This window comes from Poromitra crassiceps, assembly GCF_964638095.1.
Source record: "Poromitra crassiceps genome assembly, chromosome: 6".
Lineage (NCBI taxonomy): Eukaryota > Metazoa > Chordata > Actinopteri > Beryciformes > Melamphaidae > Poromitra > Poromitra crassiceps.
The window spans coordinates 28,216,452-28,244,140 of record NC_139627.1 but is presented as its reverse complement, the minus strand read 5'-3'; the positions used below and the strand labels follow the sequence as shown (position 1 = coordinate 28,244,140).

Sequence of the window (27,689 nt, the reverse complement as noted above, 5' to 3'; positions counted from 1 at the left end):
GAGGTTAGAGACCACAGACCACAATCTCACTGTGACTGAATGACACTTACAAGCCCACAGAGACACAACGAGGTTGGAGACACAAAGAGAGAGGGGGAGAGAGAGAGAGAGAGATGCAAGCCACAGCGGTTGTTAGTGCAGCTGGGCATGACGGTATGGGCGTTCAGCATCGTGTCTTGGGAATGGAAAGAGAGGTTTTGTAGAGAAGAGGGGAGGTGGACCTCCCCGAGCTGTCTCCTATGCGGTGGATGGAATGGCTCAGAGGTAGTTTTATAGACAGATATATTCACACTGCTGGATTTATGTGGCTTCTTTGTTGTTCAATGGGCACTAATCCCCCAAGGTTAGGGCTATGGTTTCGACATGACAGACACACACACACACACACACACACACACACACACACACACACACACACACACACACACACAGTGTTGGACTTTAAGGTGCCTTGGTTAACAGCGGTCAAACCATAGCGGATGTAAATGGCAGAAACTTTTGGATTGGTGCATTTAAGGACTGATACACCATGAATATTGGAAAGATGCATTTTAATTGGTTGATTAGGATACACACAAAACATGCATAATATATTGACTGTTCTAAACAGTGTACATGTTTTACTGATCTACTGTATAGGTACAGGTATTATCGTATTGCCGTTTCACATGTTATTTTGTCAGTTGTGTTATTGTCAGTCAGTACTTACTACTTTCTGTTTTGTAAAATAATAATGCTGTAGGTATACTTAAAGATACATTTACGCAAATGCAAATAGTCATTTTTAATTTGAAACATGATACTGTTGACTTAATCTAAATTGCTCTGTCAATCTACCAGTCAATCTGTCTGACTCCACAGCCACATTTCCCCAGGAATAGGAGATGAGATCTTTAAACTATTTGTTTCTCCCCATTTTGATAGCCATGGTAAGATCTAATCCTTGAAGCAAAAATATTTCAAATATGTTGTGCCAGTGCAAATACAGTATCTGTCTTGTGGCTGTTTATCTATAGCTGACCAGCAAATTCCTGTGTGCCACTCTATTTGTAACTATTTTGCATATAGAGAGTAAGAACAACAATGTATTGCAGTGACAGTGCCCGAGTCAATCACCAGTGGTTTGCACCCCCAATGTGTGTGTGTGTGTGTGTGTGTGTGTGTGTGTGTGTGTGTGTGTGTGTGTGTGTGTGTGTGTGTGTGTGTGTGTGTGTGTGTGCATCATACTCCAGCTGGGGAGGACTTTAAGACACAGCAGTGACTACAGAGATGATAAACCTTCAATAAACAGCAGAGAGAGAGAGATGATACCCTTCACGTCTGCTCTCCGCTGGGACGATGGCAGCTCCTGCAGAGAAACCAAGCTGCCAAGGAGTGTGTGTGTGTGTGTGTGTGTGTGTGTGTCTGTGTGTGTGTGTGTGTGTGTGTGTGTGTGTATGTGTGTGTGTGTGTGTGCGTGTGTGTGTGTGTGCGTGTCTGTGTGTGTGTATGTGTGTGTGTGCGTGTGTGTGTGTAGACAGTCCTCAGAGGGTGTAACAGATGGGGGATCTACTGTAGTGACTCAGTGAGGTCACATTGGTGATGTAACACGCACACACACAGAGTGGCTGGCGCGGTGATGGATGAGGGATAATTGGAATGAGGAAACTGTTCAATAAAGTTGTTTTGTTTTGAATGTGTTCTGTCACCAGCTGCCAACTGTTTACTGATTGATTTAGCGTGAGTGTGTGCGTGTGCACGCCCATGCATGTGTGTGTGTGTACGGAGCATCTGGCACTAAAGAGAATGTTTCCTGTGGTGAAAATAAAGGAGGAAAGGACAGGCAGAACACTGTCTTGCTGCTCATCACATACTAGATAATATTGGCAGAATCCTATCTTGAAATCCCCCATTCAAAAATCTATATTAGTAGCTCCACTGTGACTGCGGATGTTTGGTATTCTTATCCTCATCCACTGTGTTAGGCCGTGCCGTTTCAATTTTCATAGATTATGCTTTTATCGTGCGTGAGGTAAGGTAGAAGGAGAGGACAAAAAAGTATTCTGTTATGTGTCAGTCGTTGAAAGCAGTTCTGCTTTCCTTTAGTTTATTCCACTGTTTGTTAAAGCAGCTACGAGGAACTTACATTTTATGTTGATTTTAGCAGCCCCTGTGGACAAAAGTGGTAGTGTTCTCCCGGAACGAAGACTGCATTTCCTGAACACCGAGTCTCCTCCCGCTGTGACCAGCGGGTTGGCCGATGTACAATTCTCTTCAGCTCCTGTGACTTGGGCTCAGTTCACAAACTCGTGCAAAACCCCTAAGCACATTTTTACTTGCCTAAAGCTAACGCCAACTCAAACCTTAAAGGGATACGCCAACTTTTTGGGAGTTTCGCTCTTTTGCCATATCCCCCATACATAACCAAGATACACAATGTGTTTACCATTACTCTCCGCGCAGTACATAGTGAGCTACAGTCGCCAAGTTAGTTAGAATCACCATAGAATGGAGACAAATGGTACAGTTGTTCAAAATCATCAAAAACACACATCTAACAGCGTCAAAAAGCTCTTTGTGCTTCGGGTGCTCTCCACTAGGGATGTTAATGATTAACCGGTAGTCGGTTAACTGCCGTTAAGAATGTAGCCGATTCAAATTAATTAACTGTTTTGACCGACAACATTGTTACTTTGTATCATCAATTCAGTCTTCATAGCTCACAGTGTGTTAATTATACCAGTCCAGCAGAGGGCGTACCTCACCCAGCTAGGGCAACAGAAGGAGTGGTCACGTGAGAAGGTCGTCACCAGGAAGTGAATTGAGCAAACCCCATGAAACAAAACAGATGCTAAAATTAGCTCGCGCTAGCAACAGTATGGAAGGATTACACTCTAAAAGAGAGTAACTACATTGATTAACTGATTGTCAGGTTGCGCAACTAACGGTTAAGGAAAATGCATGAAATTCCCATCTCTATGCTCCACGCGATGAAATATTAATCCTAAATGCGGAGAAAAGATATTTTTTTAAGGTAAATTACTTTCTAAACATGGCCGACAGGCATGTGTGGCATACATCACCGTGTACAGCGGAAGCGCTGTTTACAAGCAAACAAGGACATAACTCGGTGTGGGGATTTACTCCAAAAATGACATTTCACACAACTATGGATTAATATTCCATCGCGTGGAGAGCACCCAAAGCACAAACAGCTTTTTCCCACTGTTAGGATGCGTGTTTTTGGTGATTTTGAACGACTGTACCATTTTGCCTCCATTCTATGGCGATACTAACTAACTTGACAACTGTAGCTCACTGTATACTGCACGGAGAGTGACGGTCAACACATTGTGTATCTTGATTATGTATGGAGGATACGCCAACTTTTCAGGAGTTTCACTCATTTGCCATACAGGGTTAGGGTTAGCCATGGCAAATGAGTGAAACTCCTGAAAAGTTGGCGTATCCCTTTATCCAACGTTGCCTCAACTTAACCATCAACTAAGCTTTTTCACATGAAAGCAGTTGAAAACGGTGTGTCCAACTGGCACATCATTCTTAAGTGGTGGCAGAAGGTAATGTTCACATTATTCATGTCTGAAAACAAGAGTGAAACATTATGTTGATCTTGAATTGTTGTCTTGTACGGTCTGTACTGTCTTCTGAGATATGAGTGGATGGGACAGGCTGGTGGGGGAGGGGGTAAACAATGGTGTCATACCCAAAATACAAGAAGGATGAGAATAAGAAAGAACAAGACAACGGAAGAGGGGGGCGTGACGTGTTTGGAAGCAGAAAAGAGCATCTTTGTTTGAAACAGTTTAGTTCCAAGGCACCAGCCAACTCAGCAGGTGTATGTCTGCTGGTGTGTGGAGAAGATGAGTGAGAAAATGTCTTTATTTTGAGTGTGTGTGTGTGTGTGTGTGTGTGTGTGTGTGTGTGTGTGTGTGTGTGTGTGTGTGTGTGTGTGTGTGTGTGTGTGTGTAGAGGTGGTGTAATGTCTTTGTTGTACAGCAAGCACAGACATGAAGCAGACAGCAGCAGATGGTGGGCTAAAACAAGACAAGGGAAGAGGGGGAGGAGAAGATAGACGAGATCCTTCCATCATGTTTTCATCATCATCCTTCTTCCGTTTCCTCTCAGTGAACAGAAACATGAAGCTGCTGTATACTTTCACTTCAAAATGTAGGAATAAGTTGAGCCATTTAACTGTTTCAACTATATTTTCCCTGAAATGCACACAAGTGATTTGTATTTGTGTAAAAGTGCCAAATCCACTAAAACCACCTCTTTTATAGATGCTTAGATGCTATTTTCCCTCAAGTTACCAAAAGGCACAAACTGTTCCACTGTCTACAGACAACGAGGATTCAACAAAGAACATATCATTTATCAAGAGGCATGGACTGTTCCACTGTCTACGCACAACGAGGATTCAACAAAGAACATATCATTTATCAAGAGGCATGGACTGTTCCACTGTCTACGCACAACGAGGATTCAACAAAGAACATATTTTATCAAGAGGCATGGACTGTTCCACTGTCTACGGACAACGAGGATTCAACAAAGAACATATCATTTATCAAGAGGCATGGACTGTTCCACTGTCTACGGACAACGAGGATTCAACAAAGAACATATCATTTATCAAGAGGCATGGACTGTTCCACTGTCTACGCACAACGAGGATTCAACAAAGATGGCTTTAAATGATGGAATTTTAGATGTTGACTTTTGATCACATCTTTTGTACATTTTGTATGTTTATTTTATTTTATTATTTATTTTACTGTGAGCTATACATTTAAGACTAATTAAGTAATTTACTTTACTGTACATCCTTGTATTTATTCGATTAATTTGTGGTGTAGGGTTATATGGGGCGGAGGGACCTTGAGGGTACTGTAGGCCATTCACCTATACCCCAGAAAATCTCTCTCTTTTTAACAGCCCATGTTGGAGGGTATGATTCTGACAGCAATAAATGATATCGAGTGTTTGGTCAGTAACATGGTAGTCTCACTGGCCAGCCTCCTCTCCCTTTCGTCCGAGGAGTCTGGTGCCGCAGGTCTCCATAACTGGGATAAACCCTCCCCTGCTCTACTCTGCCCTCCCATTTGAGCAACTGTTTCAGTGGCAGCCGGATGTCCACTCCCGGCTTATTACAACCTCTGTCATTGGCTCCGACCACGTCAATCAGAGCGGCTTCCGCTCCCTCCTCCCTGTGTGTCGCTGTAAATAGTGCCCTGCCGCCGCAGTGAAAACAACAACATTAACTAGATGGTCTACATTTCCTAACGAAAATGTAATTGTGCTTGCTGTCCTCGCCATGCACCGCCTGGCTTCCAAAGTCCCTGCCCATGGACCTAGGGGGACTAAGTAGTTATGGGGGTGCCTATGTGAGTAAAAGGACTTTGGAGTAGAAGTACTTGGTAGGTGGGGAAGTCAGACTGGTTGTAGCCTACTAGAGAGACACAAAAGGCTAGCCCAATCTCTGCAATCTAAAACTACATTACCTGCAAACTACAGCATCAATAATTACCATGTATTGTAAATGTCTCCAACTGTCTCAAGGAAAATAGGACATGATAACCTCCAGAGAAGTAGTATTCCTTGTAGTGTCATTCATGTTTATGGTTGCGACAACAACTGTTTACAAAACTAGCAGGCTTACCAGAGCTGCAAACACACAAGTGAAAAGCTATCAATGGCTGCATCTAATCAGCCAGTAACTAATGTAGGCTATGTTCCATTATGTTAGTGTAAGAAGTCAAATGTACTGATAATAGTCCCTGGTCACCAAAGTAATGTTACCCTTTTAGTTTTGTTACAGAGTTGCTGATCGGTTGTCATGTGTCCAGTCAGCCAGAGAAGCTGCTTGGGTAGCATGCTAACTAACGCCTAACGCAGTGGTTCTCAACTGGTGTAGCCTCAGGACCCACTATTTTCCTTGTCATGAAGTCGCGACCCAAATTTCAGATTTTTTTTTAAACCACTCAAATTTATTGCACAAAAAATAGCGCATTTATTTAATACACAATGCCTTCATGCACTGTCAAATGAACAAAAAAGTGCAACAGAAGTGCAACTACGGCTAAAAACCAATTGAAATAAGGCAGACTTGAATTACAGGCCTATATGTTTTTAAATTTAAACAAGTCAAACTGGTCATGGTCAGAAAGTCTTATTTGAACTGTATGAAATATGAAATAAAAGGCAGACTTTTCTTGAATCACAGGCAGGCTATATGCTTTTTAGTTAAACTGGTCATAACTTTTAATTAAACTGGGGCCATGCTAATCCAGTTTCAATCATGTGAATTGAACTAAAATTAAATATGAAATGAAAAGGCAGACTTATCTTGAATTACAGGCAGAGCATATGCTTCAGCTTGTTAAACAAGTGAAACTGGTCAGGCTAATCCAGTTTCAATAATCTGAATTAAAAAAAAAAAAAAAAAAAAAAAAGTACTGTACTGTAAAAGTCCGCGACCCAATCAAAACGGCCCCGCGACGCTACCCACCAGTTGAGAAACGCTGGCCTAACGCTAGCATTAGCTCAATTAGCTTGTTGCAACTAGTCCCAAACATTGATGAACAGTGTGTCCTAACGCCAGGGGGACAAGGTGTTTGTTTTGGCTGGCTGAGGTTAGCCTATGAGGCACAGTTGTTGTGGCTAACAGCCTCCATTCACACTAGGCTATTCACACTAGGCTATCTCTTCCATTATGTTTTCAAACCCAGCTGGCTGTATAAAATGAACAACCACAAAGTCGTGACACTTACCCATGGGTTCAGTTCATTTTGTTCATTCATTGTTTTCTGGACATGTTTCCATGCTACATTAACACAGCAGCTAACAGAACAGACAGGCCTCCCATGGTTGGCGACAAGTGTATATAATTCTCTCTACCCAAGATGCAACACTGCTCTACCCAACATGCAACGCTGCTGCTCAGAGTTGCTCTTTAGCTCTATTTATCTGGTCAAATCTCACCGGATTCCTGTTTCCAGTACACTTTTAGCATTTGGTTTTTAACAGAGAAGAGTTGGAGCTGCTGAAAACATACAGTATGCAAATGAGAGTGAGACCATGAGTGATATACCCACTGTGATACAAGCATAGGTGTGTCTGTTGTCTGTACAATAGCGTGCGTGCGACAAGTGACAAGTGTCATACAAGAAGGAAGGCTGGCCATAATGAGAATGAATCCGCACTTCCTGCCGCCCTTCAAAATAAAACAATTTAGAAGGGACAGGCACTGAATGCTGCTATAGCGCCCCCTAAAGGCTAAATGACAAAATATTTCTCCTATAGGCTCAGAGTACATCCGTCCACACCTGTACAAAGTTTGGTTAGCATCGGACGATTTTTGTGAAATAGGCCCCACCCACCAAACTTTGGAAGTCGATTATATCGCAACGGTGCATTTTTTTTTTCAAAACTTCCAAATCAGTGTTGTGCAGGACAGTCCCCACATGATGTGTGCGTTGGTTTGGTGAAGATTGGACAAAATTTCAAGGAGAAATGGCAAAAAAACTGTTTTGGACAAAATGCGAAATGGTGGAAAATCTAGTCAGACGGAAATGGGCGTGGCCTAGTTGAGTAGATGCGGGAGGACCCAAGGAATCCAGGGAAAAAATAATTTTGATGATAGACCCTACGGGTCAAAAGTAATGGACCAAAAGGTAAGGAGGGCTGTTATAGCGCCACCATCGGGTCAATTGGTGCAATTCTTTCGGGTATAGTAAAAGACCCCTCAGTGCACCTCCCTACCAAGTTTCGTAGCTCTAGCTGTTATGGTTTCTGAATGACAGCTAATTTACTGCAAGATTTTGCAAGATTTTTCCAAACCCCATGCAAGTCAATGGGGAAAAAAATGGTGCTTAATGGCGAATTGCGGCCAAACCGCTTTCACAAACCCTTAGAAAAGTCATAGCACACCTGTCCTCAATAAGCCGGTCATTTTGAGGTCTGGCATGTCTATGTGCCGCAAAAATTGGGGGAGTTATTAGTCGTAGAACTTTTTGGCAGATAGAATAATAATAAGTATGTGGGATTTCAAGATTGTGCCTTGCTTGTCAGCAAGCACAATAACTAGCTAGCAAGCTAACGGCAGAAACCTACACGCTAGCTCGTTGCTACACGCTGAAAACGGCAAGTTGGATTGTGTGAAACTATTTTCCAAGGGCACTGCCGCTAAGTGCCGCCCATCGCAATCCCACTATGGAGTCTGGCGGCGCCAGACTCCTTGGACGGGAGGGAGAGGAGGCTGGCCAGCGAGACTAGTAACATGGTGAACAGAAGAGCAACGTTTCTGCTATCCCATCCCACTTCATCCAATCAGGAGAGAGAAGTCCACAAAGAGGATTGAGTCAACACGGTTCTCATTCCAAACTAGTCAAATACTGAGGCTTTGGGTTGGTGTTCTGGACCAGATCACCAACCCAAAGCCTCAGTATTTGACTACTTGGAATGAAAACCGTGTTGACTCAATCCTTCCTCCAGAATCTCTTACAGCACCTTTAATATAGCCTCAGATCTAAACTTCATTTTGGATGATTTTCATTGCCATGGATAGAAGCCCAAGGATACACAGGAAACAAAACACAACAAATCTCTCTCTCTCTCACACACACACACACACACACACACACACACACACACACACACACACACACACACACACAGGAATGACCTGTAAAATGTCAATCAAGGAGTGTGTTCACAGCTATTCCCTAAACAGAACCGTAATTGCAGTCGCTCTCATAAACTATTGTGACTGTTAACAGACCCCATCAGCTGTTAACTAATTAGATAGAGGTGAAATTCACCAAGGCCTGTTGTCTGTCAAAGAGAGAGAGGGGGGGGGGGGGGGGGGGTTCTGTCAGCTCATAGAAATGGATATGATAGGGGTGATAAATTACCACACACACAAACACACACACACACACACACACACACACACACACGCACACAAACAACACACACACACACGCACACACACACACCAAACCCACCAGACACCCATTTCTCAAGCACACTTCTCTTCTGTCCCCTCTGTAAATAACACCACTGTCAGAATGGACTGCTTCTCTCCTTCCTGTTTTGCAGGCCTACTTCTCCCTCTGTCTACAGTATGCACCATCATTCTCTATACATTATCTATCCCCCCACACACACACACACACACACACACACACACACACACACACACACACACACACACACACACACACACACACACACACGCACACACACACACACACACAGAGTACCTACTGGATTCAAGCTGACCTGAGACTGTCTATTAGAAACTACTAATCATTATTTAACTGTACTCAGATCGAAGCGTAATGGAGAATCTTTCCCAAAAGGTATCTTAAACTGCATTTACACTGCAGGTCTTGATGCCCAGACTCTTTGCCTATATCCAAAAAAAGATTACCTTCTGCTTACACCTACTTTTAATTAAATGACCCATATGTGATACCTGTGTGTTTACACTTGCTTCACTTGAAACAACCTGCATGCATACATGAGGAATAAACTCATTATTGAGTAGCAGACCAGCACAAGTCCCTACAGGAATATTATAGTGACAGTAAAGTATGCCGTATTGGGTCTTTTTGACCTTATTAGAGCCCTGGATCTCTGGATAATGGCATTAGCAGAAAGATGTGCATGTTCATAAATATTGATTGAACTGTCTAAAATCAGAGGAAATGTGCCTGCTGCCGGCTGGGTTTTTCTATTAAGTGTGATGTCTGAAGACGTGACTGCCAGAGGCATGTGCAGTGTGAATCATGATGATGTGTTTAGTGAACAGGGGATGAAAGGTGTTTCTCCACTGAGGAACGGCTTCCAGCGTGACATGTGAATAAGCCAAGTGTGAGACATGTGTGAATAAGCCTTGCTCACAAATGTTCTTGTGTTCACATCACTACAAAAAGAGATCAATACTTGCCACATGTGGTGGCTGGTGCAGTTTCTTTTATTGTGTTATTGTATTTGTAAATAGTTTTGCTAATCTAAACAAATCGTCGCCATTTTGGCCAATGCACTTCCGTAATGAGTGAACTATTCCGGTCCTGTTAGTCCCTCTTTGACTGCTTCCTTTGACAGAGTCATCTCCTGTGTTGATTGGTCGGCTTGGGTAAAATTTAAGATTGACACCTGCTCTGTAGCTGTCGCTGATTGGCTGCTGCGGCAACAGGCCCTTTCACATGCTGCAGTTTCAAAATGGCAGATTAGAGTGGTGGCGGCTAGTTACTGTAGCTCAATAGCTGTGCCGCTGCCCTCTCACCCGGTCACTCCTCTCAACAATCGTGTACTGTTAGCAAACTATTTATCTACTTGTTAGTTCTTTGGTCTTGTATTGTGTTTGTTGTGGTGCTGGACTCTACACTATGTATTAGCTGCTGTTAATGATGCCTTCTTCCAGCCTTATAGCTTCGGCTGCTTCTTTCTAACTCTAATGGACTTCGGCCTAGGTTCTAGGTTAGCTTACTGTTGTTAGCTTGTTAACGTAGCGAGTCCAGTATCACTGTTGTGCACTTTTTACTGTGTGAAAATAAAATCACACTACTTTTTCATGGTTGTCCAGTGTCACGTTTAAGTTGCGATCTAACCCCTAGACCGGCTCCTAAAATCCACAGCTCTTTTCTCCAATAATACAAATCGATGTCCCACATGCCATGCCAAGCAGGGACACTGATACAATATTTTTACTTTGTTTGCACAACTGTATAAACTTTGAAGCAAAAAAAACACAAAAAACCCCCACTAATGTTGCTGTGACTTTGTCCAACTTCTCTACAAACTTTTCTCTCCCGAGCCATCTAAGCCTCCAAATGAACGTTGTGAAAAAGTAACTTCACAGGAGATGATAGAAAACAGGAAGGCAGAATATAAGGCTATATTGGGTATGTGTATAAACGCTATTGTCCATCAGACATACCCATTCTTTTAAAATACACAAGGGGATTCAGTCCTTGATGTGGGTCTAAGCCCAGAGCACCCAGAGGATGGGAACATACAGAATGAGAAGGACACTCAGAGAGGGCAGACCTCTGCCAAGGCCAATTACTTGTTTGTGAGGTTTGTTCGTGAGTCGGATCCGGATCCGCTCCAACATTTAATGGGTTCTTCCTTGGCCCATGTTCATGAACATCTGCCTAGTAGCCCCCGCCCCCCCCCCCCCCCCCCCCCTATAACCCTGCTGACAAACAGACAAACGAAAGGCACCAAAGACATTTCACAAAACACATTAATGATAGATGAGTGTAAACACACACACAAGCAGGTAGGGAGGCACAGAAGCATCTCTGCACGTGTACACGCACGCATGCACGCGTACACGCACGCATGCACGCGCACACACACACACACACACACACACACACACACACACACACACACACACAAACACGCACACAATAACAATGACAATACCAATGGGAGGCATCTTGGTGTGTGCTTTTGTCTGTCAGAGCAATACTCAACTTCAGTTTACAGTACAGTACAAGTGAGTGCCACTGAGTGTGTGTGTGTGTGTGTGTGTGTGTGTGTGTGTGTGTGTGTGTGTGTGTTTGTGTGCGTGCGTGCGTGCGTGCGTGCGTGCGTGCGTGTGTGTGTGTGTGTGTGTGTGTGCGTGCGCGTGTGTGTTGAAGAACAATACAAGACCAGCGGGACCTCAGTATCCTGACCGGGTGGGTGTATTTTGGCGCACTACCAGTCAGATTGTATGAACACCAGGCCCAAGGCTAAAGTGTTGTTGGCACGAGACTGTAGAATATATGAGAATATACCAAAATACAACTAAAACAGGGCACCCAGGAGAAAAAAACAAGTAAATAAATTTGAGTCGAGTTGAACATTTGACAAAAACTGAAAAAGGGGCAAGACTGTAGTTTTTTATTCTTTCTTTCTTTTGTTTGTTTCACTTTTTTCCTACAATTGATAGCAGCAAACAGCCTGGAAGCTGTTTGAAACAACATATTGTAGTACTCTTCCAGAGAATGAGGCTACCAATAGGATGCTGTGCTTCCATAGAAAGCTCTGTCAAGGTGCAGTATGGAGAAGTGAATTAATTCCACTTCAAATGCTGCTAGTTTCACACTAAACACGTCTGAATTAGAAGTGTTGATGATCTGAAACCATAAACCACCGCAGGGAAGCTTTTAACTGTTTGAATAATCAATTTTATGAGTCTATGACACCATTGTTATGTTTATTGTGTCTTACTGTACTTTTCTTTTAACGGGTGCTTTGAATAACATCTAGGGATGGGCACTACAAATGATATATACATGCAGGGATACAGGACATCAGATGTTTATGTACGTGTATCTGTCCCTACACAAATAAAGACATTACATTAAATGAAGTGTGTACTAGTAGGGCTGGGCAATTAACCGAGAATATATTGAAACCGACATTTAGAACCTATAACCGCAATGTTTCCCCTACCATTCTACAGGCCTGGCTTTTTTTTTTCCTCCCCCTGCTCTCCCCAAAAATTAAATAAACCTTTATGGTATATTATTACAATACAACAATACTAGTCTTGACAGTAATAGAAGATGCCAAATCATTCAAAACAATAAGCATTTTGCTTTTAGGAGCATTGTGCCAGCGTCTGGCTCTGTTCCAAAACGTGTCAACGTGTGTTGTTGGCTGGGAAACGCACATCCCATAATACAACCGTTTGCATCGCATCCCATAATAGTATGATGATACTTGGAATGCCATTGCGAACATAGATCCAAACAGGTTAGCTAAAAGTTTAGCGTCGCCAGCGAGGGCCCCCACCATTGCGGTCGGGGTACGTTTAGAAATCCCTCCAGGCCTGAAAATATTTCTAGGGGAAACACTGAACCGGCTTAATATTGCTGAAGTCAATTAATTGAATTAATTCATTAATTAGATTAATTTAATTCAATTCAATTAATTCGGGTTAATTCGGGTTAATACTTCCCCAATGTGTGTGTTCATGAACTGTCGCCTTAAAAAACTAGTATGTTGTGTTCAGTCACATGCATCCACCCTGTCCAACTAACATTAGTGCGCATTCAGGCATTCACTCGAAGCCAAGGTGAATGACACTGAATGACACGAGCGAAAACACTCATAAGGGGGGGAAATGCAAGCATGCTCCAGCAGCCTTGGTGCATGGAAACGTGTTCAGGCATGTGTGCATACAGTACACACGACCCTGGACTTTACATCAGAGACACAGAAACGGACATAGAAAATGACCCTCAATTTTACCTTACACACGTACACACACACACTCCAGCGCGCAACTCCATTTCCTGTCCGCAGAAACAGAGTTTCCTATGGAGCTCAGGGTCGTGTGTGTGTGTGTGTGTGTGTGTGTGTGTGTGTGTGTGTGTGTGTGTGTGTGTGTGTGTATGTGTGTGTGTGCGTGCGCATGTGTGAGTGTGGTGAGCGGATCTTCCTGGCAGCTGCTGAGGAAACATTGGTCGATAAGAGCAGGAAGAGAGAGACAAGAGGGCAAGAGAAGAGGAGACAGGGAAAAAGTGAGAAGGTGAAAACGAGACAGAAAGATAGAGCGCGAGACGCAAAAAGACAAAAGCATGTTAGCCCCAATGAACAATCATCGTCTTAATGTTCGGAGAAAACCTTGAAGAAAGGAAGACCTCTCAGAGCTATGACCTTCCTTTGTCTTTTTACTGTGTGTGTGTGTGTGTGTGTGTGTGTGTGTGCGTGTGTGTGTGTGCGTGTGTGTGTGTGTGTGTGTGCGTGCGTGCGTGTGTGTGTGTGTGTGTGTGTGTGTGTGTGTGTGTGTGCGTGTGTGCGTGTGTGCGTGTGTGCGTGTGTGTAGGGAAAGGGGAAAAAAGTAATCAATCAGATTACTACTTTAAGACACTGATGCAGCGGTTCCCAACCTTTTCCGACTCATGGACCACTTGAAAATCTCAAACATGTCCACATCCGAGCGTAAACAGTACGGAGGCCAAATCATGTGTTCTCAGAGCACTTTTGATTTGAATGATAAAAGGAGCTGTCCATCAGCACCACACAGAGATCAGAAACTAAAAGTGAGAGGCTGTCTGTAATAGGCAAATTAATGAATAATTGGTTACAAATTAAATAATGGTATGATTCAACAATAGAGAAATGCATTTTCATACATAATAATAATAATTACATTTTTCACAAAGATCCTAATGTTTTGCAAATTATTTGGCGGCCTACTTGCAATATCTTTGCGGCCCACAGGTTGGGAATGGCTGCACTAATAGATGGACATCTATTGGTGCTAATTGAAGAATTGAATTAAATTGAAGAACAAGGACAGTCAGGAATGATCAAAGATTTAAATGCAACATGCATGAAGATGATTTATGACAGCAGTACACTAGAACATGAGGCTACACCAGAAAGAAGATTCTCAAGAAAGTTGAGGGGGAAGGGGGGTTTATTAAGAGAAATAGTAGAGAGATAAGTTGATAACCTGGGAAGAGAGCTGTAATCAGTGAATGTGTTCCATAGTAGTTGATCATGCAGTCAGATAAAGGGAGAAAGCACAGAAAAAGAGAGCAAGAGCAGGTTAAAAATAGGTGTTTATTGATCAAAATAGTAAGGAAATTCAGGTAGAAACAATGTAGCAGGGAAAGGACTGGTGTGAAATATCACTAAATTCAAGAGGAAGCTTTAAGATGGTTCATTCAATTCAATCAGAATGGAGTTGTATAAGGTCCCGATAGGTTGATTGGTTGAAAAAGAGGGGGGATTGGTTGGCCAGGGAAGTATCATCTTTCAGATGATTCAGAACAGGCAACAGTCACTGACAGCTGAGTGTATAAGTCTATAAAAAAGGAGTCTTCCTATAGGCTGCTGAGCCGCGCATCATCCAGGCAAGCCTATAGATTGGACCAAGAATTTCAAAGTTAGAGGGAGACAAAATATTATTGGCTGTTAAGACAAGAGTGACGTGTGCGTGTCTGAGGTGAGTGAGAGAATAGGGTTACGTGTTGGTGTATCTGCCTGCCTGCCTTGTTGGTTAATTTCAGAGGTGTGGGGGGGGGGGGGGGGGGGTGAATGATATGACTGGCCACTGACCTGCCAATCAACCAGAAAGTCTCTTTTCATTTGGCTGAGAGTGTAGCATGGTCTGACAATAGAGCCGTGTGATTGGTTCTTACCATTTCTCGGGGCAGGAACATTTCTTCCTGCCGCAGGACCACCAGACACACACTCTCTCCCTGCCGCGTGCTGCGCAGCATGCACACCAACTCCTCCTGGCCCACACCCATGATATCCACGCCGTTTACCTAAAGGCGCACGTACACACACAGAACAAACCATGATATCCACAGCGTTTACCTAAAGGCACACGTACACACACAGAACAAACCATGATATCCACAGCGTTTACCTAAAGGCACACGTACACACACAGAACAAACCATGATATCCACACGTTTACCTAAAGGCACACGTACACACACAGAACAAACCATGATATCCACAGCGTTTACCTAAAGGCACACGTACACACACAGAACAAACCATGATATCCACAGCGTTTACCTAAAGGCACACGTACACACACAGAACAAACCATGATATCCACGCCGTTTACCTAAAGGCACACGTACACACACAGAACAAACCATGATATCCACACGTTTACCTAAAGGCACACGTACACACACAGAACAAACCATGATATCCACAGCGTTTACCTAAAGGCACACGTACACACACAGAACAAACCATGATATCCACAGCGTTTACCTAAAGGCACACGTACACACACAGAACAAACCATGATATCCACACGTTTACCTAAAGGCACACGTACACACACAGAACAAACCATGATATCCACACGTTTACCTAAAGGCACACGTACACACACAGAACAAACCATGATATCCACAGCGTTTACCTAAAGGCACACGTACACACACAGAACAAACCATGATATCCACGCCGTTTACCTAAAGGCACACGTACACACACAGAACAAACCATGATATCCACACGTTTACCTAAAGGCACACGTACACACACAGAACAAACCATGATATCCACAGCGTTTACCTAAAGGCACACGTACACACACAGAACAAACCATGATATCCACAGCGTTTACCTAAAGGCACACGTACACACACAGAACAAACCAGCACACCACCGTCATCATCACTATGACCTTTCCCCCCTCCTCTCATCTACACTGTACATCTCTTTTCTATTTCTAATGGTCCCCTAAACACCTCAGATATTGCAGTCAAATATAATATAATACTGTAGCAATGTTTGCCGGCCTCAAAACTCCACTGAACGACCAGTTTGAGCTGTTAACCTGTTGGCCGGTTGTTGATAATAAAGCAATGTTGTGGCTTCTAAACTAACGTTTTACAGTATGGAGAGATGCTGTAGCGCAGGCAAAGAGTATTGTAGGCAAGAGACGATGTTCTTCTGCCTTTTGGACAACAGCGCTGCAGCCATGATGTGGCAGTGGAACAAGCTATTAGGTTTTGCTTCTTATCAATGTCAGTTCTTTGGTGCAAATCAGCTGACGTGACAAATATACTGTATGGATTAAATCAGCTGACATGTGATAAATATACTGTACGGATTATAAGGTTTTCATAGAAAACCAACGGTTACACAGGGAGGAAAACTGAGTGGAGGGGGGCTTTAAGCATCAAAATGCCTTTAAGATCATGATTCATTCAATCAGGTGGGTCCAGACTTTTGACTGGGAGTGCACTTACAGGAAGTTTCAGTGTGAATAAGATTAAATAGGCCTTTGTTACTCATTAAGTGCAGCTGTAACAGGAGAAAATGAGCCACCATATTACTTTCACAGCAGTCAGCAGCACTGTACCTCGAGTATGCGGTCTCCAGACTGAAGGCGTCCATCTTTAACAGCAGCTCCGCGTGGAAGAATGTTTTTAACTAGGATCGGACCGGGGCCATGGACTGAAGAATCTCTGGTTACTACAGTAAATCCAAGACCTTCCGAACCTAGAAACACACGCGCACACACACACACACACACACACACACACACACACACACACACACACACACAACACTTTAACTACTCCTGAGAACTTCAATACAGTATCGGTGACTCAGCTACAGGCTGTGTGTTTATGGGTGTGTGTGATAATTTAAAGCCTTTTCGAGATGGTTATAGCCGTGTGTGTATGTGTGTGTGTGTGTGTGTGTGTGTGTGTGTCTTAATTTAAACCCTTTAGCTATAAGCCCACCCTATCTGCAGGTGTGACGGTTTTAAAGATGGGTTCAGGTGCGGGGCAGCGAGGAGAAGGAGGAGGAGGAGAGGTAAAAAGTGAAAGAGGGATGAGTGTAACAGAGCGGAAAAGAGGAGTGAATGTTCTGGAAAGAGCTTTGATGGAGATTAAAACAGTCTGCTAAACAGGGAAAACACATGCACGCCTACACATATCCAGTCTCTCTATTACGCGCACAAGCACACGCACGCACACACACACACACACACACACACACACACGCGCGCGCACGCACACACGCACACACACACACACACACACACACACACACACTCTCGGACTGGCTGTGTGTTTTATAGTCCTCATTTAGTCTGGTCTCTTTAGCAGAGCCAAGTCAGCAGTTTGGTCCAGTATGAATTCATATCAGCAGAAATGAGCAAATCAATAAAGACTTAATAGAGCCTGAAGAGGGGGAATCAGAGAGATGGAGAGAGAGAGATGGAGAGAGAGAGAGGTAGAGAGAGAGATGGAGAGAGAGAGAGGTAGAGAGAGATGGAGAGAGAGAGAGAGGTAGAGAGAGAGAGCTATAATGAAATGAGAGTAAGGCTGGGCAAAAAGCAGGAGAAATCCTGTAAAGAGGGTCAATGAGATGGATTTAGAAAATGAACAGAGTGAATGTGAAAGAAAAGAGGAAAGTGAGAAAATGGGGGGGAAAGGATAAAGAGATATAAGGGAAAGATGAGATTATTCAAACTTTTTTTTATTCCCAGCTGAATCATTATATCATCTCATTCACAAAGGGAGTGCTGATGTGAGACTTCTTTGGAAATACACCCAACTCTGCGTGAGTACCAGGCACTGTACACCAGATGCGTTACGGCTGCGTTGCGGATCCAGTAAAACTGCCGAATCGACTCGCCCATGTTAATAGATGGGCAATACATGCGGTACGGAAAAATAATGCACCTGTTCTATTTTAGTCGGATCCTGCATGTGTCTGACAGAGTACATGAGTGTGGGTCTGTTGGCAGCCGTACCGCATCTGTTCCGGAGCTGGTGGACATTAGCCTTAAAGCTGTAGCCTCAGTGTAGTTCCTCACCTTTCTTTAGGTCGATCCTCAATCTCCTCCCCCCTTTCTTATTGCACACCAGGCTGGAGAGGGCGGGGCTTTTCCTAGGCAGAGGGCTCTCACTTCTCCCCTTGGTGGCCTGGGTTGAGGACAAGTTGGTTCATTTAAGTTTTACAGCAGTGAAACAACAACAACAACAACAACAACAAAAATCTACAACAAACAAAATCTAATATCTAATAAATCTAATATTTCAGGCATTCCTGAGATATCGCTCTGATGAGCATCGGATGGACATGCGTACGGATGTACAACTAGCTTGTACCTACAGTATGTGTTAGAGCTGGCACGGATCACGGATAATCCGTGACCCGTACGGATCAGCCCCCACGGTTCGGAACGTGGTTCGGAACGTCAATGGTCCGCGGACCCCCCCCTCCCCTTTCGTTTCATTTAACGTTTAACGTTAGTGTATGAGAACGCCTGCAGCGCAGCCAGACACAGACAGGCATCATCATGGCAAGCACAAGTGAGCTTCCTCATCCCTTGTCGCCGCTGTAAAGTCTCTCTGAAGGCTGTGGCTAGTGGCTACTAAAGACAGCATCACAACAAACTTATTTCAACACCTCTGAAAAACCACAGGAATGTGATCAGCGTGTTGCGGGCTGCACAAGATAACGAGAGCCACAACACACACACACACACACACGCGCGCGCACACTTTTCACGAACACATTATCACCGGACGGTGAAATGTTGCCTTTAGGACACATACCAACAAAACAACACGTGGTGCCACTGAGTAGCTTAACGTAGCATCAACGTTATGTTTCCAGACTCACCCGAGCCCTGTACTACGAAACTAGTTTAACAGATCCGCGATAAGTCCCTTTGATCTGGTTTGACTGAACAGGATCAAAGCTATCTAGTTAACTGATACTACGACGCTGGTTTTTTACTAGGTAAGTGGACCTGGGATCTGCCTGTGCACGCGCACGTTTTTCGCTCGTGCACAGGCGCGCGTCCACGCGAAAGAGGTGCGCTGGCCAATCACATTATGAACAGCTGAGTTGATCCACGCCCACACCCATTTCCACACCCATTTCCTCGTTCCATGAAAGCGCAGTGCATGATCAGAGTTTTAGCGGATATTTAATGTATCCGCGATTTAATGTCAGAATGAAAATCCGCGTTGGATAGTCTGCTGAAGGGCTGTCTAAAGCAGCAGCTTGTATTCACATCAGTCATTTGATTTAGGCTACTTTGATCAGCGATTTCTGTCTGATACAGCTGCATACATTGATACAGCAGTCTCAGTCTATACATTTCCACAATCTGTAAGCCTATTTAGACCATAGATTTAGAAACGCATGCTCAATGAATAATGATCTCTATCACTCATGTGTGTGGTTGCACTGATCGAATAATTCATATATAAAATAGCCTAGTATAAAGCCTAATAGCCTACTATAAAAGAGAAAACTGCTGAACTGAATTGAGACGATGCGGGCATATTATCATTGATAAAAACTAGCCTATTTTTGCTCATATATTGGCATACAGCCTACAGGACACTTCCAGCTGAAAGATGCAAGAATAGCCTGCATATTTAGTATTGGGGCTATCCATATTTATCCCCTATCTATTTTATATGTATAGGCTTTTCTGGCATGTAGGAGAATATCACCCTCACTCCATTTGAGGGTCCATTCATGATATGCGCCGCGGTGATTAGTGATCATATTTCTCCACGCATCGTTGAGCTGTTAAGACATAAAGTGGTAAGTAGGCTTAATTTAATTATGTAGCCTACAGAGCCACAAATGTTTTTCTTGTTATATTCTCAGTTGACTGCAATCTATTTTTCATATGGCGATCTTATATGAACGGTGAGTGACTCCAGAGAGCCGATTATATGGGTATGTCATGGATTTTGATCTTATCCTCTGAAGCTAACCTGGTCGCGACCAGGTTAGCTTTGCAGCGTCAGTTGCCATGGTGATTGAAAGTTAACTTGCTTTGTAGTACGGCTAAACCAGGTTTAAACTCAAACTTACTCGGATAAGGCATTAAACTAGCTTCGTAGTACAGGCTACCGGTCTGTACCATCCCGTGTGACTGCAGGTTAGCATAGCAACAGCCAACAAGTTAGGCATAGCAGTGCCACCTAAAACAGGAAATTGGGTTGTTCTGCCTTCAGAGTAAAAGCATAAATTGTGTCACTTATGAGAAAAATATATTTTTTGAGCTGTGCAGGGCAACAAATGGTTAGAGAAGTATAATAGTATTAAAAAATCAAATTGAAAATCAAATTTTGAGAGAAAAAATCTGATATACGGTATATATTTTTTGCTGATCCGAAAAATCCGTGATCCGTGGCTCAAAATCCGTCACGCGATCCGATCCGTGGGTTTTCTGATCCGTGCCAGCCCTAGTATGTGTGAACTTACAGCAGCTTCCAGACTGTCAGTGTCCTCAGCCAATCGCATGACTGGAATGTCCGAGGGCTTAAAGGTGGGTTTAGATTTGATAGGCGGAGGCGGCTCTTTGGTCTTGGCAATGCGGGGGCTGCTGTCAGGGCCGGGGCTGCTGTTTAACAGCTGACCAATCAGACTCTTCTCATAGCGCTCCCTGTTGGGGGAGGGAACCACTTCCAAACAGACGACCGGAGAACGCATTGCCTGACGAAACACCTCCTGGGCTCTGGGATAGGAGAGGGAGAGAGAGAGAGGTGGAGAAAGAGTGGAAAGAGAAAAAGAGATGAGAATATAAGAGGATAGAGGGAGAGAGGGGAATTGGCGAGACACAGAGAGGTTTAGTTGAGCAAAGTTTAAGTAGAGAAGTTTAGTTGTTTTATGTGGCAAATACTAATATGTACAATTTAATTTAAGTTAGTTAAACTAATGATGACTTTAAACCCAATTAGATATTACGTTTTCATTCCCGGCAATGAGCAATACACTTATTAAATCATATATAACTTGATAAGGAGCAAAATGAGATATAATCAAATTGAAATTATACTGTATAAACCTGATTATGAATGACTAACATGGAAAGGTTTCCAATCAACTTTTGTCAAAGTCATTGCATTAATTTTACATGCCAGCATTTCCAACTCATAATTACATGTCTAAAGTAACCATGTAATATCATGTGGCCAATCATTCTTTCAGATAAATGGGGTCTTTGGTGTCCAGAAGATTCTAAGAGACAGGCTAATATTAATCTAAGTTAAGGAAATTGATTTGAACTGATCATTATCTCCATGACTGATGAAGTGGTCCAGTGGCTGAAAATGCAATTGGCAAGTATCACACTTTCCCCATATGTGGTTTCCCATGAGATTATAATTCTGAAGGATATCCAGTACATCTCATGTATGTAGTACTTCTCTATAAGGTATTACCACAATAATGCAATAGATAATATGATTATATAATCATTAAAAATGTATATGTAAGTGTGTAATTGTTAAACTAAAATATATCACAAAGGGCAGTTTTTCGCTGTATTGGTAATATATATTTAGAGCTCATGTGAGACCAGGGTGCATGGCCTTGCCACCTGTAAAGTCAGTTATTATCTAAATTGGGTGTCTGTCTATTTCTCCTTCCTTTTCCTTTTTTGGAGTTTTTGGAGTCAAGTTTTTCTGCTTTTTTCTTCCATTTCTTATTGTACTTGTTGTATTGTACTTGGCCAATTCCCCCTGCTGTCGCTAGTTGTTGCTCCATCCCCTCTGCCGATCTGGAGAGAGTCGTAGACTAGCCTTCTTCCTCCAATACATGTGCAGTCACCAGCCGCTTCTTTTCACATGACAGCGAGCAGTTTCACCGGCAGGACGTAGCACGGGGGAGAATCACGCTATTGCCCTCAGTTCCCCTCCCCCCCATACAGGCGCCTCAACTGACTAGAGGAGGCGCTAGGGCAGCGACCAGGACTCATACACCACCGGCTTCCCACCCGCAGACACGGCCAATTGTGTCTGTAGGAACGTCTGACCAAGCCGGAAGTACCGCTGCCGGGAATTGAACCCGGGTCTCTGTGGTGGTAGACAAATGCTTTTACCTCTAAACTACCCAGACACCTTTCTCCTTCTTTTTACTACTTCTGGCGGGTGACTGTGTCTGTTGCTCACTTTGTCTTGACTGAAATGCGAGTTAAACCGAGAGCAGGACAGGAACAGACAGGACAGGACAGGAGGGACACAAAAATATAATCTCAGGACACCCGTACATGAGCCAATCACAAGAAGACTAGAAGAGAGATAATTCTGCATAGAATTATGGCTGATCAGATTATGCTAAATGAGTTAGAGGGACCATCGTGTCAGGAGCGATCAGCACACACCATCATTCACCTCAGATAACCAACAGAGAAAATCTGCTTTATTCAAATGATATTGGATTACGCTCCTATTGTTTCCCCCCTATGTTCTAATTAGATGTATTATGATCATAGAAGTCTCCTAACCTAAGACTATGTTTAGAAGTGAGTGTGTGAAGGATGTACGTACTGTACATTAATGCATTAGATTCATAATATGTTCAAATTGTACATGAATACAGCAGGAAACCTTTTCCAGAGATCATAAATCTGGTGGGAAAAAAAGACAGTGTCCCTCATTACTCATCTAGCTGATCAGCAGAGGAAAGCAACTTTATTGAGAGTCTATAGGAAATATTATATAGTGGGTGTCTGGGTTTCATGGGGACCCACTAATAACAAGAGTGCTAGTGTGATTTCATGGGTCAGGTTTCCCGGGCAACACTTCGCCTGAGCTGAAAGAGTAAAAAAACGCACTCCTGGATTAAATCAGAATAAAATGATATATACGACCTTTGTGAAATAGATGTAAGGCCATTATCTCCTACAGAATTATGGTCTGTAACTTTTGTTCACTTGAGATGATTTGAATGGTTTTAAATTGTACGGTGCAAGTTTTTATTACAAATTATGATCAGTGTTTGATGCAAGGGATACAATTCCAGTAGTTTCCTGAGTTAATTCTTTAAAATAATTAGTACTGTAATCTCAGAGAATATTGAGAGATGTTGAAACATTGTTCAGTACATAAATCCAAGGACTAACTGGTGTTAATGATGCAGTAAATGTGGATGCTTTTGGATAAGATCTAGGGAACAGAACACAGCCTGTAGCTGAGTCACGGATGTATGTATTGTACTGTATTGAAGTTCTCAGGAGTAGTTTAAAGTCGAACAACCCGTTCGGAACCCAAGTGGTGCGTGGGTCGGAGTCCGTTTCAGACTGAAAACATAACTTGTCTGAGATGACAGGTTGAGAGGCGGGTCATAGTAGCATGTCGATGATTTGATTTGACAATTCTGGGGACTGGCTTTGGCATTGGCCAATCCGGGCGTGTTCCACCCCCAAATCGAGTGGGATTCAGCGGCGTGTTGTCGTGCTACGCGAGTGGGATCCGCCAGCCAGTACCAGCCAGCCAGCTACTTCTGTGTGGAACGAGCGAACAATCCGATGCATGGGTGCTGCCCGCCCGCCTGGAATCTCCGAAGGGCTACCCCTGACAACCAGGCTCTCAGGCGCGCGCCATTATCGCTATTGCGGTAAATACAATATTCCTGGAATGCGAGTTTTAACGAGGCAGTTACATTTCTTTGCATTCTCAGACATTACCGTTTGATTTATTTAGTATGTTCCATACAATTGGCCAAGTTAGTAGTTCGTTTATGGGCTAGATGTCAGATGACAGGCACTAGGCGCCATTTTCTCCTTCATTTAGAAGAGAAAATTATCCTGAAATGAAGATTTGATTGACAGCTGCAATGTCGTGATATGATTGGTTGAAATGGGGTAGAAATTTGATAGTACTAGGTGACGTCAGCAAACTGTAGATTATGAATGAAATCTTGAAAAATGAACTTTTGATGTGAAAAAGTGTGAAAAACTAAGGAAATTAGATTTTTGTGATATTTTTGGCATACATTATTAAATAGGTGCACTGCATACCCAGGTATTTAAACTAAAAGAAAAGAAAAGTCATTTTTGGGTTCAGCTCGACTTTAAGGTGTGTGTGTGTGTGTGTGTGTGTGTGTGTGTGTGTGTGTGTGTGTGTGTGTGTGTGTGTGTGTGTGTGTGTGTGTGTGTGTGTGTGTGTGTCTGTGTGTGTGTGTGTGTGTGTGCGGGGTCATCTCTAGAGATAGGCATTTTAAGTAATTTCAATATTCGAGTACGGTACTCTCATTAACTAAACTTTAGTTCATGAGAGTACTCGAATATTTAAATTACTAGTACTCGTTCTTTAGTTACTAAAGAACGAGTACTCGAGTACTCATTTATTAACGTAATTAATAATAATAGTAGTAATAATAGTGTAATAATAATAATACGGGTGGTCCGCACAAAACGCAAATATCATGGGTGCGAAGATAGAGGCAGCCTCACAACACAGAGTGGCAGTACGCTGAAAGCAGTGTGTCTTGTGTGTGTAGGGACCATTACATTGTGTACAAATGATATCATAATTGTCCACTCGCACACGGTATGTGTGTGTGTGTGTGTGTGTGTGTGTGTGTGTGTGTGTGTGTGTGTGTGTGCAGGACAGATATTCTATGCCAACACGCTGTCTCAATACACCTGCCAAGCCAGGAGAATAGAGGTGTTTGTATGTGTGTGCGCGTGGCGCTCGTAGGGATTAGCTTACTTACAGTAGTCCACTGACACATATCCTACTGGACCAAGCTATCAATACACCTGCCAGGTCAGGACAATAATGGTGTGTGTGTGTGTGTGTGTGTGTGTGTGTGTGTGTGTGTGTGTGTGTGTGTGGGTGTGTGTGTGTGTGTGTGTGTGTGTGTGTGTGTGTGTGTGTGTGTGTGTGTGTGTGTGTGTGTGTGTGTGTGTGTGTGTGTGTGTGTGTGTGTGCGTGCGCATGTGTGCGCATGCGTGCGTATGCATGCATATACATGTAAAAATGTCATTGGAAATGGTCTGCGCATGTGTGTTCTTAACTTCTCATGTTAACTCTCGTGTTAATTGTTACTGTAACTGTCAATGTGTGTGTCCAAACATGCATGGGCATTTGTTTGAATTTTGGTTGTGCACAAGGAAATAACAGTGTGTGTGTGTGTGTGTGTGTGTGTGTGTGTGTGTGTGTGTGTGTGTGTGTGTGTGTGTGTGTGTGTGTGTGTGTGTGTGTGTGTGTGTGTGTGTGTGTGTGTGTGTGTGTGCGTGTGCGAGAGAGAGAGAGAGAGAGAGAGAGAGAGACCATACACCTGTCTTTGAACAATAGATGCAAGCCCCTCCAGTACTAATCCATTTACCTACAGTGTAAACTACCTCACATATAATCCTATTACCACGCTCACAGCTGGACAAGGTCTATTGTGTAGTGTGTATTGACATTATAAATCATTCTAACATGCGTATCAGCTGTGGTAAATCTATGTTGACCGTTTTTACAGTTGTCTCTATTGTCATTTTAATGCACCGTAGTCATTTTACATCCATGTCTCCAGTCATGTTAATGTGTTTGGCTTCAGTGTTAGAGTGAGCAAGCTCTACTGAGAAACATCTGAGAAAAGCTGTACACATTGTTACATTCATACAACTGTCTTTTTTCCTCTACTGTTGTTTTTCTTCTTATTATTTATTGTTTGCTTATTTCTTTTCTTTTCCACCTAGGGTTTCCTGTGTCTACTGGCACATTCTTTTTGTTGTTTTCCTTTTGTATGTTTCTGTTTTTAAATTTGTGCACATACATACAACTGAACTACCCCAGGGGAATTCTTGTGAAGCAGTAGAACCTATTTCAGAGACAGTTTGTTGAGTTTCAGGCTCATTTTTGACGCTAGACCCTGTGTCCTACCCTGACCAGCACATACACACTCGCATTCGCGCACACACCCACACAGTCCCACTCACTGGCTGAAGGTCTTGTCCATGAGGTCTGTGTGGTTGATCCTGACGATGCACTCATCCTCCTGGAACAGCCCCTCCTTCCTTGAGCGACTCTCCTCCTCCACCCCGCGCACGTACAGACCCAGAGAGCTGGATGGGGGAGGAGGTTATAAATTGCATAAGACGATGTTGAAAGGGACCCTCAACCTGACGGGTACATTATGTTCACAGCTTTGTGCTCATTTGATTTGTCACAGCAATAAGTGCACAAGAAAGAAATACTGCAACAGACACAGAGACAGATACAACTATGCGAGCCAAATAGAGTGAGAAAAAGCTGTCAAGAGAGAAATAAGGTAGTTTGAAAGAGGCAAGTTGGAGAAATAAGAAAGAAAAAGAAAGAAATAGTGGTTGAGGGTGGTGTGATAGAAGTCAATCATTTGAAGGGGAGGTGTATTGAAAATCTAGGACACAGCATGTATGGGAGAGGTGATATAGAGAAAATGTAAGTTACATTACATACACATCTCTGGTGCAATATGTTTATTGTGTACTGTCCCTGTTCAAATAAACAATAAAGATAAAGATGGGCTTTAGTTCATAATGAATAAGCTATAAAGCAGATACACATAGTTATTGGTATTAGTTATTAATCATAATTGCATACACATATATAAATTCTGATCTATGTACAGACAGGCAGCCTATCTGTTGTCCTGGCCCTGAGCCGGCCACCATGACAGGCTACATCCAAGTTAGCTAGAAGAAAAGAGCCCGAGCCATATGGCTTGACTGCTTCAGAAGGTCAGGTCAGTCAGGCGGAAAGACCTAAAAGCTCATGCTGCCTATCTCTAAATCCCCATCTACTGCCCGGCCACCACACACCCTAAGAACAACATAGTATGGAAGGTGTGTGACACAAGTATTTTTCCTGTGTGTGTGTGTGTGTGTGTGTGTGTGTGTGTGTGTGTGTGTGTGTGTGTGTGTGTGTGTGTGTGTGTGTGTGTGTGTGTGTGTGTGTGTGTGTGTGTGTGTGTGTGTGTGTGTGTGTGCGTGCGTGCGTGCGTACTCACCGTCCACTGAGCGATGAGCAGTAGGGAACCACATGAATTCCCAAGGGGCCGTGCTCTCCCAAGATCTCCACTGTTCTGGTCAGGCTGCATAATAAACACACACAAACACAAACACAGAGGGAGGGAAATAAAATAAAATACCTTATGTTAGTATACTAATACAAATGTAAAAGGAAGCAATCTATCAACACAAAACAAGGGGCATAAAAACATAGGGCCTATATATCAGCACCGCCTTCATGTTTCCATTTCGGTTTTATTGTAATAAATCTTTTTATCTTATCTCTTGTAAATAATCTTTATTCGGTGTTAGTAAAAACACTTGGCTTCAGTTCACATTAACTTCTGCATCCTCTCTCTTGCTGTTCCCCTCGGTGCAATTCAATTCTTTTTTATTTTATTTTTTTTATATTTTCCCCCCGATTTTTTATCCCATTTTTATC

General features: G+C 43.1%; 1 protein-coding gene across 1 annotated transcript in view; it reads right to left on the bottom strand.

Annotated features, from left to right (window-relative positions):
* The window catches only part of LOC310777830 (partitioning defective 3 homolog B-like), a gene marked incomplete at both ends in the record, with an annotated part of 422,164 nt that overhangs the window by 249,515 nt on the left and 144,960 nt on the right, over positions 1-27,689 (bottom strand). The window contains 6 exons of the mRNA XM_083638182.1: positions 15,159-15,287; positions 16,856-16,995; positions 18,326-18,434; positions 20,746-20,998; positions 26,198-26,323; positions 27,247-27,330. Of these exons, the coding sequence (XP_083494308.1) occupies positions 15,159-15,287; positions 16,856-16,995; positions 18,326-18,434; positions 20,746-20,998; positions 26,198-26,323; positions 27,247-27,330 (841 nt within the window). The remainder of the gene's footprint in view (positions 1-15,158; positions 15,288-16,855; positions 16,996-18,325; positions 18,435-20,745; positions 20,999-26,197; positions 26,324-27,246; positions 27,331-27,689) is intronic.